The 20776-nt window shown below is 43.0% G+C and overlaps 1 protein-coding gene across 1 annotated transcript; it reads right to left on the reverse strand.

Annotated features, from left to right (window-relative positions):
• Nucleotides 1-941: 941 nt before the first annotated feature.
• LOC131728444 (protein mab-21-like 3) lies at nt 942-16875 on the reverse strand. Its single transcript, XM_059019435.1, has 4 exons — nt 16230-16875; nt 14536-14761; nt 11905-12052; nt 942-1911 (listed from the first exon to the last, which is right to left on the reverse strand). The coding sequence occupies exons 1-4, from the start codon at nt 16762-16764 to the stop codon at nt 1549-1551; spliced, it is 1272 nt and encodes a 423-aa protein (XP_058875418.1). The 5' UTR covers nt 16765-16875; the 3' UTR covers nt 942-1548.
• Between the last annotated feature and the right edge of the window lie 3901 nt (nt 16876-20776).

The following is a 20776-nucleotide window of genomic DNA, read 5'->3' on the forward strand; positions in this document are numbered from 1 at the left end:
TCCCTGACTCTGGGTGTGTGTATCCCTGACTCTGGGTGTGTGTATCACTGACTCTGGGTGTGTGTATCCCTCACACTGGGCGTGTGTATCTCTGACTTTGGTCATGTGTGTATCCCTATCTATGCACACCAGACCACTACAATTTTGACACTGAAATTAGCAAATTAACGATAAAGCTTTTGCTTGTTCCTAAACTCATAGCCGTTGCTTTAAGTCACACTGGCGGAAAGTATTTTAATACAAAAGTATTACTCTTGCAACAAAGTAGAGACTACATTTAACCAAATTTTTACAAATAAAAGTTTATTTATTTAAGTTCTATTTTTATTAAACACCAAACAAACAACACCATCCCATAACCCCCACCAGCTCCACAGAGTATTCGAGTTCATAGTAATATTGTCATCACATGAAAAAATGAGAAAAGGAAAAACAAACGATAGGGTTCTACGTATACACAGAAATGCAGTTCAGAAGTGTGGAAACAACACATGATTTAGAGCAGGACTGTGGGGATGGTCATATTGCCTATTTTCCTCACTCAGATGCCTTAATTACTAAATATCTTGGTATCTTTAAATAGATCATTGTCTCCTCTGTAAACATATGCTAAATATTTTAATGAGAAACACACCTCACATGTAGAATTGTCCCCTGAAATGCTCTCCTTTTTTCTAGGACAGCAGTATCCCAGTCTTTATGAAAATACCTGGCCCGATGAAACATACATTTTATCATACAGCACAGCAGTCCAGTAATGAGACCAGCATTGTTTTGTAACCGGTGTTGTTCAGGGGGCAGGTGCAAGGGCTTCTCCTTAATTAACCAAGCAATATACCGATGACCCTCCCTATTGAAGACCTGGGTCAAGCACTCCTTCTGTCTGTTTGATTTTCCACCTCCCTCCCGCCCCTCCAAGCTTTTGTTCCTGAGTGGTGACTGTCAAGTCTGGTCATGCCTTGGCAGTCCGTAGCCAGAAACCAAGACGCAATGATAAGCCCAGTCGGTCCGCACTACTAGTAAGAGGATCGTATTTGGGGATCACGGCACTTGTGGGACAGACTGCTCATTAAAATATTTAGTATATTTTTAGAGGAGATGGTTTTCTATTCAGGGATGCCAAGATATTTAATGAGAAGGTAGTCTGAGTGAAGTTATCCTGCAGCAAAACTCCCCACCCCCAGCTGTGCTGCTTTCCTAGAACAAGGAGAACATTTCAGGGGACCAGTCTACTTGTGAGAGGTCTTACTCATTAAAATATTAGCATATTGTTAAAGAGGAGAGGATTATCTATTCAGAGATAGCAGGGTGTTTAGTAAGGGGTCTGAATGAGGAAATATGGGCAATGCGATCTCCACCCTGTATTGCTATAAATCACTTGATGTTTCCAAACCTTTTAACAGTGCTGTTCAGTATGTGTGAAATAAGCATTTGTTTAAAATGATACACAGTGATCTTAGCAACAGATTGTATTTGCATTGCAAAACGTCACAATGAAAAACGTTCCATGACAAAAAAATAACGAAAACATATAAATGGAATAATGAGCTATTCAAAAAGTCCACTGGAGACAAAAACGTGACCTCCAAATTTAATTTGCCGGGAATAAAGTCGGATTTGGGAATTCATAACTGAGTACCAATACTTGCCGATATCTAGAGGACTGTATTCAAACACATTTTGTATTTCCAAATAAGTGACAGGGTCTCTTCTCAGCTCTGTCACCTGGAGCAGGAGCTCTGATAGCTGTTCTGTACTCCTGAGCAGATTCACTTCAGACAGGAAGTAGTGCGGTACAGCCCTGGACTCCAGCCGGCGAATTAATTCATCCAGAAGCACGTTCAAAGATTTCTCCAACGTTTCCCACTTGGTAAATTCAGGATGTTTTTCACAAGCCCAGAATAGGACTGTCTGAATCAAAAAGAAAAGGAAGTGATTGATATTTTGAGCCTTCATTGAAACTTCATTTAAGTGGTGTAACAAAATACATTTCAATTACAATAGAATTTAATACGGGCAGCGAGAAGTCTTTTAATGTAGTTTTTTTTTAATTTTATTTTTTGCTTTAGTATTCTTGTTGTCAATCAACAAATTCTTTGTAAAATACAGTAGCCTATTTTGTTAATGTAGAGGGAGGGCAGTACTAACCAAATCTTAAGCAGAGATCATCTCGTTAAGAAACAATGGTATACAGCCCATTACATTCCTAAAAGTTCTGTGTATATATATAAACACACATTATGATAAAGGTAATCGATAGTGATGAGCGATTATCACGTTTACATGTCGATTCAATTACTGATTCGATATTTGAAAATAATCCTGATTACAATTATCAATTATTCAAATTCAAAAATTCAAAAAAGCTTTATTGTCCATTAAATAGAGCATAAAATGGAAATATGTCTTCAGCTTACACCGTAGCTCAGTCCAAAGGAAATATACAACAATGTACACACAGCATCAATAAATAACAATCAATAACAAAACAATAATCCATGGTAGCATAAACAGCACAGCATTATTCTAACAACATCATACTCAGAGCAAAAAATTCACAAAAAGTGTTTAAGTGTGTTATTATTTTTTATTTCTAATTCACGGTGCACTGCTGAGTCGTGAGGGGAAATGATTTATAGCAGCTTGAAGAGCGCCATTTACTTTGAAGGGGGAAAAATGATAGGAAAGCAAGTCCCGCGATTGGGAACCTTGCAGACTGAAGGCTGGTCTGATGACCCCTGAGACCTGGAAAACAAAAAATGTTAGTCTCCTACTCACTGCAGAGCCGCGACGGAGACTTGGATGCGGATGCAAACCCATAGGGGGAAGAGGATAGATGACCCGTCTTGGCGGGCAGAATGGACTCACGATTGTGCCCTTGAAAAGGAAAAGAATAGAGATAGAGAGACCCCAACGTTTAGGTTGGCATCAGCTTCAGGGGTACCCTGAATAGGAAATATATATGGTTAGTATACAATTATATAAATAAGACTGGAAAGACAGGAAATGGTAGATTGAATAAAAGCATTATAGAGCATGAGCTGCAACATGACAGAATTATTTATGGCCGGGGGTCTCGCTGGCTAGAAAGCCTGGATGCCACAGAAGGCTAGAGGAAGTGTTATCACTATCCCCCCCCAAAAGATGGCCCCCCGGCCCCCCGCTAGAGAGCCCGAACCTGTGAGGGGAAAGAAGACTGCACCCTGACGACATTCTAGGATGAAACACAAACAAGACATAGCAGAATAACTTTAGACATCCTAAAGGAAAGCCATCTGCGCAGTGGAGAGGATAAAACATTATTTTTAATTTCTTTAGGTGGAAACCTCTGGTGGACCCTGCAGAGATGGTGCCCCCAATCCAGGCAAGCTAACAAGGGATTGTTGGGCAGCAACAACGTCTGAGGGAACTGTTTGAATATATGATTCGACTGCTGACGATGTCCAGCGACCTAGAGATTTTATAGTATGTTGGTTAAGGCCTGCTCTTGCAGCTGAAGATGCATCTTCAATTTTGAAGGAGTGTGGAGTGAAGAATTGCTGTGGAAAGCCTGCTTTAGCGATAAGAGAGGACAGATAAGAGGAGAACCAGTTTCTTGTGATGATGGTTTTTGCAGTTAGAGAACAGACGGTCCCATTGATTGGGGTTCTTGAGTGCTAGGAGATGCAGTAGAGGTCTCTAGCTCAAACTCCTGATGACGGGAAGGGGTGATACCGTGAATTCATCGCATCTTAGGAATCTGAAGAATGCTGTTATGCAGATAACTTCCATTACTATATCTTCTGAGGGATTGAAGCATCCTCGACGAAGGATGGAGACCACTTTGAAAAGTATGTCCATTGTGATGGGCAACCTGTTGGGAGATACAGGAGTGAGGAATTTCTCCATTCCTTGGAATGTCAGACGGACAGTAGGCAAGGAGAGGAGGGTGTGTCACGGGATGCACTGAAGACAGTAGTGGTGTTGTATTCTGGACTGATAGGAACGAATGGTTGAAGGAGAAAGATGGTACTTGTCTCGGAGGTGAACAATGAATGTCAGGATCCCGGTGTGGTTGAACTCCACTGGGATTATCTGCTGTTGAGCACAGAATCGAGAGTACACATTCCATGCAGTACGATATGATGAATTGGTAGCAGGAGACAGGGCTGCAGACACATAATTCTGTGCTGATTGTAGCAGTCTAGAAAGAGATGCATTTAATCCATGATTAATTGGTAGAACACAGGAGGTTGTAGTGGGTGAGGGGCTGCGGCTGGCATGAGATGATGGAATCTGGAGACCCTCACTGATTTAATGTCTTAGTTGGGGTGATACAGAGTAGCGTCTGATGGCTGTTGTGGGCCGAGCAGCTACGGAAGCGGAGGATAGATTGTACTGAGGATCCTCAGCCTCTGCTGGCTGGAAAATGCTTGAAGTGCTGGGGACAGGAGGGGCTGCCGCTGCAGCGGGCCACTTGTCTAGAGCATCAAGATATGAGGGAGGCTAGATAACTAGTTAACCAAAGTCTCATTATGATTGTTCAGGAAGAATCGATAAATAGAGGGTCTGCCGGAAGGAAAGGGCTCTTACAGGAAATGTATTTGAGAACATAAGAACATAAGAAAGTTTACAAACGAGAGGAGGCCATTCAGCCCATCTTGCTCGTTTGGTTGTTAGTAGCTTATTGATCCCAGAATCTCATCAAGTAGCATCTTGAAGGATCCCAGGGTGTCAGCTTCAATAACATTGCTGGGGAGTTGTTTCCAGACCCTCACAATTCTCTGTGTAAAAAAGTGCCTCCTATTTTCTGTTCTGAATGCCCCTTTATCTAATCTCCATTTGTGACCCCTGGTCCTTGTTTCTTTTTTCAGGTCCTTATTTCTTTTTTCAGGTCCCCTGGGTCGACATTGTCTATACCTTTTGGGATTTTGAATGTTTGAATCAGATCGCCGTGTAGTCTTCTTTGTTCAAGACTGAATAGATTCAATTATTTTAGCCTGTCTGCATACGACATGCCTTTTAAACCCGGGATAATTCTGGTTGCTCTTCTTTGCACTCTTTCTATATTTCAATATCCTTTTTGTCACGAGGTGACCAGAACTGAAGACAACTGAGCATGGAGGAATAGGGACATATTGGAGAATTGATTTTTGATATTTGGATGAACCGTCTTTGATAAAGCTGATCAGTTTTTGAGGAATGTAGAAGGGTAATGAAATGAGATCCCAAGGAATTCTATAGTAGTAACTGGCCCTATAGTTTTTTTTATTCCGACAGGGGAACGGCCAGTGCTTTGAAGAGTGAACGGAGAGCTGATGTTGCTTGATCCGGAGGGTGAGAAGGAGGAGAGAATTTGGAGATCTGTCAACGGGAGAACATCGGCAACATTATTAGAGGAACCAGGCTCATGCCTGGCTTAAATTAAGAAATTGTTTGTTTGTTTGCGACAGATGAGCCTTCACAGTAATTTTATGATGACTGGTACCGATCCCTTTATTGATTATTTGGACTGTGGCTGAATTGTCGCTATAGAACAGAAATGATTTTCTAGACCATGAAATGCCCTAGATGAAAGCAGCAGCAAATATTGGGTACAATTCCAAAAAATGTAGTGGATTTCTGTTCCGGTGATAGAATTGCTATTTCAGGGGCAAAGAGCAAGCCGAGTGAGATCTGCAGCTATGCAATCCTCGTGGAACACAGATAGCCCATTCCAGTGCTGCAGTAGAGTTGTCCACATTTTTACGTCCTTCCTTGCATCCAATCTGGTGTCTGGAGATGTCGTGGTGGAGGATGGTGAGGTCAGCTGAGGCTGCGGCTCTCCTGATGGATTGAGTTGATTAGGCAGAGCTTCCATCGATAACTGCTGTGGGATGTGCGGCTGAGTTGCTGGACAATGCTGCTTCAACAGCAGGTTGAGGTTGAGCAGAGTGCTGCAGATGGAGTGCAGCTGCGAGCTGCGTGGCTGGGCAGGTGGAAGGAGCAGGATTGAAAGGTGAGGCAGAGATGCTTAGCAGCTAAGGACTATGAGGCTGTGCTGGAGAAGGACCTCTTCGTAGGTGGGGCGGAGCCACCGACTTTGGTAGAGTGAGTCAGGAGTGGATGCTGAGGCTGGCTGGGAGCCTGACATGACTGCTGAGGCTAGCTGGGAGCCTGACGTGAATGCTGAGACTAGCTGGAGCCTTACGTGAATGCTGAGGCTAGCTGGAGCCTGATGTGAATGCTGAGGCTAGCTATGAGCCTGACGTGAATGCTGAGGCTAGCTGGGAGCCTGACGTGAATACTGAGGCTAGCTGGAGCCTGACATGAATGCTGAGGCTAGCTGGGAGCGTGACGTGAATGCTGAAGCTAGCTGGAGCCTGACGTGAATGCTGAGGCTAGCTGGAGCCTGATGTGCATGAAGATTTTGGAAGCTGCGCTCTGCATGGCTGCGCTGGTAGGAGGGGTTGCTCTGAAGGCTGAGACAGAGTGGTTAGGTGAACATCAGTTGGATGCTGCTGGATGTGGCATGATTGTGCCAGCTGGTCTATGACTGGCCATGAGAGTTGATGGCAGAATCTTGAAGCAGGTGCTGGTTGGTGTAGTGTCAGTTGGCGTAGTGTATGTTTATGTTTGTGACGCTGTTTTGTATGCATTATGGGAGCTTTACAGGAGGGTGGGTCTCGAGGTTCCCTTGACTAAAGATCCCAGAGTGAGAGCAGCTTCAGTGGCTGCCTGACGTGAACCACTGGAATCCAAAGTGGCTGGGATGCGGAAGTAACTTTTATGATGAGTGACCATGAAGAAGTAAAGTTTTATAGTATAATAATAATTATAAATTGTGCAGTTTATTAATCGTTCGAAGTCAGTTTCGCTGTTTAATTTAATAATAAGAAATTAACCATATTTTTGATTAATCGCTCATCACTTGGTGTCGATCATGTCTAACAGCCGCCCTGCCGAACTGGAGTCAGAGAGACACTTCAGGAAGCCCTCTGGGTCTGGAATCAGAGAAACACACAGGAAGCCCCCTGGGTCTGGAATCAGAGACACACAGGAAGCCCCCTGGGTCTGGAATCAGAGAAACACAGGAAGCCCCCTGGGTCTGGAATCAGATACACACAGGAAGCCCTCTGGGTCTGGAATCAGAGAAACACACAGGAAGCCCTCTGGGTCTGGAATCAGAGACACACAGGAAGCCCCCTGGGTCTGGAAAAAGAGACACACAGGAAGCCCTCTGGGTCTGGAATCAGAGAAACACAGGAAGCCCCCTGGGTCTGGAATCAGAGACACACAGGAAGCCCTCTGGGTCTGGAATCAGAGAAACACAGGAAGCCCCCTGGGTCTGGAATCAGAGACACACAGAAAGCCCTCTGGGTCTGGAATCAGAGACACACAGGAAGCCCCCTGGGTCTGGAATCAGAGACACACAGGAAGCCCTCTATGTCTGGAATCAGAGACACACAGGAAGCCCTCTGGGTCTGGAATCAGAGAAACACAGGAAGCCCCCTGGGTCTGGAATCAGAGACACACAGGAAGCCCTCTGGGTCTGGAATCAGAGAGAAACACAGGAAGCCCCCTGGGTCTGGAATCAGAGACACACAGAAAGCCCTCTGGGTCTGGAATCAGAGAGACACACAGGAAGCCCCCTGGGTCTGGAATCAGACACACACAGGAAGCCCCCTGGGTCTGGAATCAGAGACACACAGAAAGCCCTCTGGGTCTGGAATCAGAGACACACAGGAAGCCCTCTGGGTCTGGAATCAGATACACACAGGAAGCCCCCTGGGTCTGGAATCAGAGACACACAGGAAGCCCCCTGGGTCTGGAATCAGAGAAACACAGGAAGCCCTCTATGTCTGGAATCAGAGACACACAGGAAGCCCTCTGGGTCAGGAATCAGAGAGACACCCAAGAAGCACTTCAATTGGGAAAATGAACAAATAGTCCAAAAGGGGAGTGAATTATCATAGTACCTGGAGTGTGTTCAATAGGCAGAGCGCTCCAGAGAGTTACGTGGCTCTCTCTATTGAACGAGCTGCACACTGAGAGCGCTTCGTAACAGCAGCAAGTTGAGCTCAGAGCTGCCTCGCTGGAGCGTTACGTGGCTCTCTCTATTGAACGAGCTGCACGCTGAGAGCGCTTCGTAACAGCAGGGAGGTGAGCTCAGAGCTGCCTTGCTGGAGCGTTACGTGGCTCTCTCTATTGAACGAGCTGCACGCTGAGAGCGCTTCGTAACCGCAGCGAGTTGAGCTCAGAGGTGCCTCGCTGGAGCGTTATGTTGCACTCTCTATTGAACGAGCTGCACACTGAGAGCGCTTCGTAACAGCAGGGAGTTGAGCTCAGAGCTGCCTTGCTGGAGCGTTCCGTGGCTCTCTCTATTGAATGAGCTGCACACTGAGAGCGCTTCGTAACAGCAGCAAGTTGAGCTCAGAGCTGCCTCGCTGGAGCGTTACGTGGCTCTCTCTATTGAACGAGCTGCACACCGAGAGAGCTTCATAACCGCAGCGAGTTGAGCTCAGAGCTGCCTCGCTGGAGCGTTACGTGGCTCTCTCTATTGAATGAGCTGCACGCTGAGAGCGCTTCGTAACAGCAGGGAGTTGAGCTCAGAGCTGCCTCGCTGGAGCGTTACGTGGCTCTCTCTATTGAATGAGCTGCACGCCGAGAGAGCTTCGTAACAGCAGCGAGTCGAGCTCAGAGCTGCCTCGCTGGAGCGTTACGTGGCTCTCTCTATTGAATGAGCTGCACGCCGAGAGAGCTTCGTAACAGCAGCGAGTCGAGCTCAGAGCTGCCTCGCTGGAGCGTTACGTGGCTCTCTCTATTGAACGAGCTGCACGCTGAGAGCACTTCGTAACAGCAGCGAGTTGAGCTCAGAGCTGCCTCGCTGGAGCGTTACGTGGCTCTCTCTATTGAACGAGCTGCACGCTAAGAGCGCTTCGTAACTGCAGCGAGTTGAGCTCAGAGCTGCCTCGCTGGAGCGTTACGTGGCTCTCTCTATTGAACGAGCTGCACGCTGAGAGAGCTTCGTAACAGCAGCGAGTTGAGCTCAGAGCTGCCTCGCTGGAGCGTTACTTGGCTCTCTCTATTGAATGTGCTGCACGCTGAGAGCGCTTCGTAACAGCAGCGAGTTGAGCTCAGAGCTGCCTCGCTGGAGCGTTACGTGGCTCTCTCTATTGAACGAGCTGCACGCTGAGAGCACTTCGTAACAGCAGGGAGGTGAGCTCAGAGCTGCCTTGCTGGAGCGTTACGTGGCTCTCTCTATTGAATGAGCTGCACACTGAGAGTGCTTCGTAACAGCAGCGAGTTGAGCTCAGAGCTGCCTCGCTGGAGCGTTATGTGGCTCTCTCTATTGAACGAGCTGCACACTGAGAGCGCTTCGTAACAGCAGCGAGTCGAGCTCAGAGCTGCCTCGCTGGAGCGTTACGTGGCTCTCTCTATTGAACGAGCTGCACGCTGAGAGCACTTCGTAACAGCAGCGAGTTGAGCTCAGAGCTGCCTCGCTGGAGCGTTACGTTGCTCTCTCTCTTGAACGAGCTGCACACTGAGAGCGCTTCGTAACTGCAGCGAGTTGAGCTCAGAGCTGCCTCGCTGGAGCGTTACGTGGCTCTCTCTATTGAACGAGCTGCACGCTGAGAGAGCTTCGTAACAGCAGCGAGTTGAGCTCAGAGCTGCCTCGCTGGAGCGTTACGTGGCTCTCTCTATTGAATGAGCTGCACGCTGAGAGCGCTTCGTAACAGCAGCGAGTTGAGCTCAGAGCTGCCTCGCTGGAGCGTTACGTGGCTCTCTCTATTGAACGAGCTGCACGCCGAGAGAGCTTCGTAACAGCAGCGAGTTGAGCTCAGAGCTGCCTCGCTGGAGCGTTACGTGGCTCTCTCTATTGAATGAGCTGCACGCTGAGAGCGCTTCGTAACAGCAGCGAGTTGAGCTCAGAGCTGCCTCGCTGGAGCGTTACGTGGCTCTCTCTATTGAACGAGCTGCACGCCGAGAGAGCTTCGTAACAGCAGCGAGTTGAGCTCAGAGCTGCCTCGCTGGAGCGTTACGTGGCTCTCTCTATTGAACGAGCTGCACGCTGAGAGAGCTTCGTAACAGCAGCGAGTTGAGCTCAGAGCTGCCTCGCTGGAGCGTTACGTGGCTCTCTCTATTGAATGAGCTGCACGCTGAGAGCGCTTCGTAACAGCAGCGAGTTGAGCTCAGAGCTGCCTCGCTGGAGCGTTACGTGGCTCTCTCTATTGAACGAGCTGCACGCCGAGAGAGCTTCGTAACAGCAGCGAGTTGAGCTCAGAGCTGCCTCGCTGGAGCGTTACGTGGCTCTCTCTATTGAACGAGCTGCACGCCGAGAGAGCTTCGTAACAGCAGCGAGTTGAGCTCAGAGCTGCCTCGCTGGAGTGTTACGTGGCTCTCTCTATTGAATGAGCTGCACGCCGAGAGAGCTTCGTTACAGCAGCTAGTTGAGCTCAGAGCTCCCTCACTGGATGTTCAAAATGTCCGACCTGTATTATCAGTGCAGTGGCTTCAAACTGATTTTTTTCAATATGGATTTGTATGACAAACACATGTGTGATAAGTGATATTTTGGTTGTCATTTTAACTTTTTAAAAGTGATTATGGCATTTTTTTTAAAGTGACGATTGTATTAGAAAAGAAAACATGGACTATTTATAACTTGACAAATCTGACTCGCACATCAAGATGTTAAACCAAAACAAGTTTCAGTAACTACTGTAGTAGTAATTACATTTTTTTAATTGCAAAACTCACTTAAAGCAATGTTCTAATACACAGTGATTTCTTGCTGCTATTGTGAAACTGCTCGGTCCTAACAGATGTTCAATAGTGCTAGCTTATGTTACGGGGCGCCACGAGAGAGCGCTCTGCTATTGAACGCTGGGCTGGATTTTGTGCTCTCCTCAGAATCAAGCACTGCTAATGAAGAACGCAAGCTATACAGGAAGTGCTTCTGTGTACATTGCATTCACTGAGTTTACAAGGTGTAAAGTTTTTCAACTACAAGGTATAGGAGTGCTGTTCAGTGGCTTTGTGTGTCAAAAGATGACAACCGCAGATTTATAAATACTTTTGACTCTTTTACCATAGTGATCGATGGGCTTGAAGTTAAATCTAGCTCTGCAGTTAGGAATTTTGGTGTGGTCTTTGACCCTAGCCTTACTATTGAGTCGTATATCCGCAATGTCACCAAGGTGTCCTTTTTTCACCTTCGTAACATTGCCTGTCAGCGCCCTATGCTGTCTGTGCCTGATGCAGAGAGGCTAGTTCATGCCTTTGTTTCTTCCCAGCTCGATTATTGCAACATGTTGTTTGCAGGTGTCTCCAAGGCTGCTGTCAGCAGGCTACAATATATTCAGAACTCCGCTGGTCACATTTTAACTGGCACTAAACTGGGTGTCCATATTATACTAGTTCTTGCTTCTCTGCACTGGTTGCCGGTTGAAAGCAGGATTGATTTTAAAATACTGTTGTTAACCTATAACGCCCTGAAGGGTTTAGCTCCAGGTTACATTGCTGAATTGCTCACAGGTTACACACCCGTATGTAATCTACGTTCTTCATCCTCAGGTTTATTGGCAATACCCAAAACTAAGCTTCGCTCCATGGGCAATAGGGCTTTTTGGAATGACCTTCCTCAATCTATCAGGGATGCTAAGACCATTGATGCTTTAAAAAAACAGTTAAAGACACATTTTTACGTTCAGGCATTTTTATCATGATTTGGTTTTTGATTAGTGTAATTTATTTTTATATTATGTATATTCTTAATATGCTGTATGTATATATGGTTCTCTGTGTTTTTCTGTGTGTGTTTGTACAGTGTTTTGAGATACGTGCATTTAGGTGCTTTATAAAATAAAGATTATTATTATTATTATTATTATTATTATTATTATTATTATTATTATTATTATTATTATTATTATTATAGTTTACCTTCAAATGGTAAGAGCTGAGTGTTTTGTAGAAATCCTGCCATCGCTCCTGCAAAACTCGCAGTAAAATCTGCAAAGCATCCTTCCGTCGTCCTCCATCCCTGTCAATATCTTCCAGAAGAATGTTTTCAATACGAGAGAACGTAGGCCTGCAAAACAGAAGCAGTATTTAAAAATGAGGGGATTTAGCCATGTTTGATCACACTTTGATTAGCAATTATCCAGATTAATGCAAAAGTGTGAGCATGACAGACAGACAGACAGACCCCTATGTCCCCAGAATATGATGCTTTCAATAACCTAACCCATTAAGTAACATTTTCCTCATTTGAGGACAGGCGACTTTGTCATTTTTTTAGAGCATTTTAACTGGCTCTTTCTCTTTAACTATTTTGCTATAGTTTTGTTAACTGCAAAAGTTAAGTCTAAATGGAAGTGTTAATTCTGCAAATATATCCCTTCAGATGCTTTTATGATGCCTCAATATAAAATAATTGAGCTTCATAGCCAGCATGAAATGTTCCTGCTCTGATTACGGGGTGTCTAACTTGACTGTCCTCAAAATAGGACACTGGGAGTATATGTTATAAAATGTCTGTCATTTTACACTTCTAACTGACTGAGAACTTTTAGAAAGGTAGCATTTTGCTGCTAAAGGCCAGTAGGCTGCTTGTGTTCAGATTTGTTCAAAGAAATGTATGTACTTAATGGGTTAAGCTCACAATACTTCCAAGTTTCAGGGCAGTTGGATGAGTGTGACACCCTTCTCTATCACCAGGACCGGATATTCTCAATAAATGAAATGACACCACATTGTATTTTGTCTTTGCAGTCACCGTCAGGGTAAAATGAAGAACAATTATCCCACACAGTCATGATTATCAAAACGGTGTATATTTACAGAGGAGTCAATTATCTAATCAGGGATACCAAGACATTTAATGAGTGGGGGAAATGAGGTGATAAAAGCCCAGACCTAGTCATTCTGCATTCTTAAAAAATGTTTTTAAAACTGAACCCCTTCTGTCTGATTTTTAAACTGAACCCCTTCTGTCTGATTTTTAAACTGAACCCCTTCTGTCTGATTTTTAAACTGAACCCTGTCTGTCTGATTTTTAAACTGAGCCCTGTCTGTCTGATTTTTAAACTGAACCCTGTCTGTCTGATTGTTAAACTGAACCCTGTCTGTCTGATTGTTAAACTGAACCCTGTCTGTCTGATTGTTAAACTGAACCCTGTCTGTCTGATTTTTAAACTGAACCTCTTCTGTCTGATTTTTAAACTGAACCCCTTCTGTCTGATTTTTAAACTGAACCCCTTCTGTCTGATTTTTTAACTGAACCCTGTCTGTCTGATTGTTAAACTGAACCCTGTCTGTCTGATTTTTTAACTGAACCCCTTCTGTCTGATTTTTAAACTGAACCCTGTCTGTCTGATTTTTTAACTGAACCCCTTCTGTCTGATTTTTAAACTGAACCCCTTCTGTCTGATTTTTTAACTGAACCCCTTCTGTCTGATTTTTAAACTGAACCCTATCTGTCTGATTTTTAAACTGAACCTCTTCTGTCTGATTTTTAAACTGAACCCCTTCTGTCTGATTTTTAAACTGAACCCCTTCTGTCTGATTTTTAAACTGAACCCCTTCTGTCTGATTTTTAAACTGAACCCCTTCTGTCTGATTTTTAAACTGAACCCCTTCTGTCTGATTTTTAAACTGAACCCCTTCTGTCTGATTTTTAAACTGAACCCCTTCTGTCTGATGGTTTCAGCTCAAGTTCCCTTTGAACATGTGCACTCTGCTCAATGGTACCACATTTACAATAAAAGGCAGAGTAATCTGATTAACAAATTCAATATTTGTTTCTGTTTCTTTAATACATAATTTGTCACAACAGTTTGGGAATGACAAACAGCTGGTTTAGGACAGAATACCAAACAGTAATTATTAAATTGAATTAAGTCTTTGGATGCACAAAATCAAAAGTCAGTATTTGGGAATCTCTTCAGAAACACACCCATTAACTTTCTACTCTGCAATTATATAATAAATAATCCAAAATAGTCTGCACAGTAAATGCTTATCACATTACCATTTACTTCCCAACTCAGCATAATTATGCTTGCCATTTAAAATGTTTACAAGACCAAAAACATTAACCTCAAAATAAAACTATAAAAACTAATGATGATAAACTTTTTATTAATGCCAACATAACTGATCCAAAGGGGCTCTATAACTTTCTGTTGCTTTACACTTTCTGCAGGCTCTTGTGTTTCCTTCCTTCATTTTTCTTTTGCACATGTAGAAACGATACACAGGATAATGTGTATTTAATCTCTCAAACACTGAAAACAATTCAGCAATTCACCTAATCAGAACAGGCTCAATACAGACCATGCATATGTACAGGATGATCACTTTGAAACTACAGTCACACTGTAAACTGCCAGCTGCTAAACAAAATGAAACACTAATGCAGAGTGATTTAAAGATAATATACAATACAGTTAAAAATCAATTCAAGATCATTCATTTATTTTACTTTCATTTTTACTGTTGTGTTTCTGAGTCCTCCTGTGTACCCCTATGACTCTTAGAAGTACCCCTGGTTGAAACCCTACTTAACCCTACCTCCAGACTTCCTTAGCGACCAGATCAATTCCAGTCTCTTTGCTTTTTGCAATCAGCTCCTGTGATGGCCAGCGTGTCTTTGCTCTTGGCCAGTCAATGTGTTTGTATTCACTGAAAGGAATCTGAAGGACAGGAACCAGGTCAACATGAAGCTTTTCAGTTCTTCTCTTAAGAGTCACAGATACTGAAGGAGAATTTGGTTTCGAGCGATACACATCAATGGGTCCTGAAAAAAAGAAGAAAAAAAGAAAATCTAGTTTCTTGATGAAGATATCATGTTTCCACAACTGCACGCTTCAAATGCCAAGGTAAATTGGCTTTTTACACCCCCCTTCCTTTTTATGGTTCTTGCTGAAGTATTGCCTTGTTCCTCGGGATCTGCTGTTTTCAGAACTCCTGATGACTTAAAAGCATTTTTTAAGTCATCAGCGCCATTTACATACAGGTTTTTATTTAAATACACAACCGTGTTTCCGACATCTTTTATGTCAATTACACCCATTCCGACTGTTGGAAACCCTCAGAAAAGTGCGAAAAAAAACCATCAGGATAAGTGCCGGGTTAAAACTGTCGGAGATAGCAAGTTTGGAACTGTCGGTGTGTGATACAGAGTCAGCAATAAGTTAAAAACATACAATGCTTTGATACACAATGCGGGAGACAACAAAGATAACGTAATGTTTTATACTAAACTTCATAGTTTTTCTTTCTCTAAACCTGAGCCTGTATAGTTTTCACGTGCACTTTATTTGTTAAATTCCTTCACCATTAACATTTTAATAAAGTTTGAAATGTTTAAAAGGACCCGTGAACCCATATCCACCCAGATCAACAACATCTACAGTAGGAAGTCAGAGCATCACATTCACGACTGACCGCTCAACCCTACACCCGAACCGGAAACGCACACACTACTGAAAGAACACATTGAAAATATTTAACACTTGACAGCGGCATCATCCTCAGAAATGGGAATATGGTATTGGGAAATTATCATTGATATTAAAAAAGAGCCAGGTAAAAGAAATTGTAAAGGAGATGGAAGACACCAGAGCAGTACAATCGGTGTATCCAACACAGAGTTGCAGCTGCTGCTGATTTTGATAAAGCGCTCCACAATAAGCCTGCTGGTCATGGAGAAGGCAACATTACTGTACTGACAAATGTATCCACACAGAGGTGAGGCAGATTTCAAAGCAAGTACGGACAATTGTACTAGGAACATTTTAGTTTTAGCAAAGCAAAGCATTATTTATTCAAGCCAAAGGAGACTGAATGACTAAGCAGGCTTCACGAAAGCATTGAAATACATTAAAAACAAGCACTATGTTGTTTTCATGGACATTTACAATTGCTAAAATCACAGTTTGAATGGTAAGTTAAATGTACTGAACCCCCTCCATTTACACTGTACTGAACCCCCTCCATTCACACTGTACTGAACCCCCTCCATTCACACTGTACTGAACCCCCTCCATTCACACTGTACTGAACCCCCTCCATTCACACTGTACTGAACCCCCTCCATTCACACTGTACTGAACCCCCTCCATTCACACTGTACTGAACCCCCTCCATTCACACTGTACTGAACCCCCTCCATTCACACTGTACTGAACCCCCTCCATTCACACTGTACTGAACCACCTCCATTCACACTGTACTGAACCCCCTCCATTCACACTGTACTGAACTCTTTGACGTAGCTGACAGCACGTGTTCTTCAAAAACTTTATGAACTTCTCTTGGATTCAGAACAATGAAAGAGAATGCGACGGTATCAGACTGCGAGGACAGAAAAACCGTGCCCTCTGTGTAGAAGTGTTCCACGTTCTCTGCAATTATTATAGGAACCAAACAGTCTAACTCATTGGGGTTGTCCACTGTTGGGGTCCTCATGTAGTTCTGTGAAATCAGAAAGCCAGAGGAGAATCGTATATCTTTCTTCTCTCTATTTAAGGAAAGCATGTCTGACTCCTCCAACCCCAGCCGTTCCGCCATTATCTCCAGTTCCTTTATCTTTTCCTGCTCCTGTGACTCCTTTAGCTTGAGCAGTATGTCGTTCACATCCTCTTTCACCCAGTCCAAGTTTCTCTGCATTTCGTCTTTTGCAATCATCACATCTTCCTCCAAGAAAACTTGCAGCAAACGTTCCTTCAATGTTAGACTTTTGAGGTCTTTCAAGTGCTCACAAAAATTCGGGAAGCTTTGAAATTCTTCTAGACCCATTTTAGTCGTGGATATCTGCTTTGTTAGCAGACCTTGTTAGAGTAAAGGTCACTTTTGAAACATTTCCTGATTATAACTTGAAACCCCTCCCCTTTTGTGTCTTTATGGCTGTGGTTAAAACTCTACCCAATAATTCAGCTTTGACTTACAATTGTTACAAAATATCACAGTACAAAATATCATATTACAGAGTATCATATTACAGATAAGAGCCGTTGTAAAGTGATTACAGGCATGATTGCAGAGGTAGTGTTTTTAACATTAGGTAGGTCGATTACGTTTACACAGCACACAGTGACGCTAAGAATCAACAAGTGCAGTTAATATATTTACTGACTGGTGAAGTACAATTCAAAGCTGCTGCAGTACATCATTTCAAATATGACATATTACAGCAAATAGTTTCACAAAACAAACATTAATTGTTAAAGCTACAGAGTGCAGTGCAAAAGCACATCATGCAAAAAACACATTTGTAGGTGAAAAACGCTAGAATAAAAGTCGCTACATTTAAAATATATATACACAGTGGGCTGCCCTATTTATTGAATGTTGTGATAGTTCATACCGCCTGCTTTACAAACACGGTATTTGAACACGTGCCGAGGACTCAAACATTTTAGCACCTTCAGTGAATAATGTCTTGAATATCAAATCCCTCCCTTGCGGTATTTCTGATGTAATGTGCATACATTTCCCATCCATTAACATCATGAATTATATTGAAATGACTTGCATGCAGTACTTTTCCTTCGCATTGTTCACCATGGGTCAGGTTGCTCTTCACTGCTTGGTGAATGCAGCAGGTGTACACAGTAGCACACGGTACAGAGCCTCACTGCGTGTTAACACAGTACCGCTGTGTGATAAATTAGGTCCTTACACTTTGATGCTGGTAGTTCCTCACTGTTGTGGGCAATGTTAGGAACTGCAGTCTGTGATGTTTAAGGCATTTTCAGCTGCGTTCAAAAGCTAAAGGCATAATATGCCACCTAATATATCCTTCAAGCCCCTCAAGTGAAATACACATCAATGGAAAAGTTATTTTATTTGTATTTAATGTGTTTATTTGATATTATAAGATGCAGCAATGTTTATATCAGTATGTCAGTAAAGCTTTTAATAACTGCTGGGGATGAAATCAAATTGAGAATAAGTCACTGCTACTACATTATGGACAACAGGCTCCCTCTTGTGGTCAATGTTAATAATTACTGCATGTTTAGTTTGAGTTGCGTTTTAATATAACTTCTTAAAGAATTAATGAAATTTAAAAGAAAAACAGCTTGCTGCATCATCTTTTTATCTGTAAACAAAGGAAATCTATGGATAATAATTAGGGAATCCAGTCTCGGATTTCCGGACCTTTTTCTGATACAGAAATCCCGAGATTGGAAACATAAAATCCGAGGAATTCAGGAGTCAGGATATTCTGGACATGAATACATATTTTTTTTTTTAGAAACAGCGCAGCTGCATTGATTTTCTGCCGCTAGACTGCCTGACGCTGGGTGCTGACAGCCAGAGATGGTGTGAGGCGTGAGCCCTGCCTGTGGTCTCTGCTTATTGACCTGTTTAAAAAGCAGAGCGGCGTATGTATAAAAGGCTTAGGCTCCCGAAGCCTCTTATACGTGCCGCCTATGTTCATACCTCATATTAGAAAAATTAACGGAAGTATCCATTTTTCATTTGAGAAATATTGCTAAGCTAAGTCGCTTTCTTTCCATGGAAGATACAGAGAGAGTGATGCATGCTTTCATAACATCCAGATTAGATTATTGCAATGCTCTTTTCTCTGGTATTCCCAGATCTGTGTTATCCCGACTGCAGCTTGTGCAAAACGCTGCTGCCAGGGTTTGAACAGGAAGTAGAAGACATGACCACATTACCTAGATTCCCATATACAGTGCCTTGCGAAAGTATTCGGCCCCCTTGAACTTTGCGACCTTTTGCCACATTTCAGGCTTCAAACATAAAGATATGAAACTGTAATTTTTTGTGAAGAATCAACAACAAGTGGGACACAATCATGAAGTGGAACGAAATTTATTGGATATTTCAAACTTTTTTAACAAATAAAAAACTGAAAAATTGGGCGTGCAAAATTATTCAGCCCCCTTAAGTTAATACTTTGTAGCGCCACCTTTTGCTGCGATTACAGCTGTAAGTCGCTTGGGGTATGTCTCTATCAGTTTTGCACATCGAGAGACTGAAATTTTTGCCCATTCCTCCTTGCAAAACAGCTCGAGCTCAGTGAGGTTGGATAGAGAGCATTTGTGAACAGCAGTTTTCAGTTCTTTCCACAGATTCTCGATTGGATTCAGGTCTGGACTTTGACTTGGCCATTCTAACACCTGGATATGTTTATTTGTGAACCATTCCATTGTAGATTTTGCTTTATGTTTTGGATCATTGTCTTGTTGGAAGACAAATCTCCGTCCCAGTCTCAGGTCTTTTGCAGACTCCATCAGATTTTCTTCCAGAATGGTCCTGTATTTGGCTCCATCCATCTTCCCATCAATTTTAACCATCTTCCCTGTCCCTGCTGAAGAAAAGCAGGCCCAAACCATGATGCTGCCACCACCATGTTTGACAGTGGGGATGGTGTGTTCAGGGTGATGAGCTGTGTTGCTTTTACGCCAAACATAACGTTTTGCATTGTTGCCAAAAAGTTCGATTTTGGTTTCATCTGACCAGAGCACCTTCTTCCACATGTTTGGTGTGTCTCCCAGGTGGCTTGTGGCAAACTGTAAACGACACTTTTTATGGATATCTTTAAAAAATGGCTTTCTTCTTGCCACTCTTCCATAAAGGCCAGATTTGTGCAGTATACGACTGATTGTTGTCCTATGGACAGAGTCTCCCACCTCAGCTGTAGATCTCTGCAGTTCATCCAGAGTGATCATGGGCCTCTTGGCTGCATCTCTGATCAGTCTTCTCCTTGTATGAGCTGAAAGTTTAGAGGGACGGCCAGGTCTTGGTAGATTTGCAGTGGTCTGATACTCCTTCCATTTCAATATTATCGCTTGCACAGTGCTCCTTGGGATGTTTAAAGCTTGGGAAATATTTTTGTATCCAAATCCGGCTTTAAACTTCTCCACAACAGTATCTCGGACCTGCCTGGTGTGTTCCTTGTTCTTCATGATGCTCTCTGCGCTTTAAACGGACCTCTGAGACTATAACAGTGCAGGTGCATTTATACGGAGACTTGATTACACACAGGTGGATTCTATTTATCATCATTAGTCATTTAGGTCAACATTGGATCATTCAGAGATCCTCACTGAACTTCTGGAGAGAGTTTGCTGCACTGAAAGTAAAGGGGCTGAATAATTTTGCACGCCCAATTTTTCAGTTTTTTATTTGTTAAAAAAGTTTGAAATATCCAATAAATTTCGTTCCACTTCATGATTGTGTCCCACTTGTTGTTGATTCTTCACAAAAAATTACAGTTTCATATCTTTATGTTTGAAGCCTGAAATGTGGCAAAAGGTCGCAAAGTTCAAGGGGGCCGAATACTTTCGCAAGGCACTGTATACCTAGACCAATGGTTCTCAATGACTGGTCAGTGGGCCGGCGCGGTCCATGGCAGCCTCTTTGCCAGTCCGTGTAAAATTTCATTATAAAAATAAAAGTTTTTTGTTTTTTTAGGTAAAAAAAATATATATTAAGAAAAAAAAAACTGACACAGAATATTTATATTTAATAAGTGTGAGTGGAATTTCACAAAGTCACTGGCCGCTCATAGTAAACTTCCATTCCACTCCATTAGCTCCACTCCGGGTATTCTATTTAACATAATGTTGGAGCGCAAGCTTTCAACAGAAATTGACAACAGTACTGTAGTAGAGAGCGGCAAGGGACAGAATTGTTTTTATTTGATCAGATATGTCAAAGCAAGTGCCTTTGCATCGGTTTTTCAGAATTAGGAAAAAGTTCAGGGAAAGATAATTGAGATGAGGAATGTGATGAGGAATGTGATGAGAATGCAATAAGGAATGTAATAAGGAAT

Source organism: Acipenser ruthenus, unplaced genomic scaffold, assembly GCF_902713425.1.
Source record: "Acipenser ruthenus unplaced genomic scaffold, fAciRut3.2 maternal haplotype, whole genome shotgun sequence".
Classification (NCBI taxonomy): Eukaryota; Metazoa; Chordata; class Actinopteri; order Acipenseriformes; family Acipenseridae; genus Acipenser; species Acipenser ruthenus.

What these genes read in the sequence shown, in the direction of transcription:
- LOC131728444 (XM_059019435.1), bottom strand. Translation starts at nt 16,764, where the DNA reads ATGGGTCTAGAAGAATTTCAAAGCTTCCCGAATTTTTGTGAGCACTTG. An exon ending in GCTGTCAGCTACGTCAAAGA is followed by an intron (nt 14,762 to 16,229) that starts GTTCAGTACAGT and finishes TCTTTTTTTCAG; the next exon opens with GACCCATTGATGTGTATCGC. An exon ending in GTCGCTAAGGAAGTCTGGAG is followed by an intron (nt 12,053 to 14,535) that starts GTAGGGTTAAGT and finishes TCTGTTTTGCAG; the next exon opens with GCCTACGTTCTCTCGTATTG.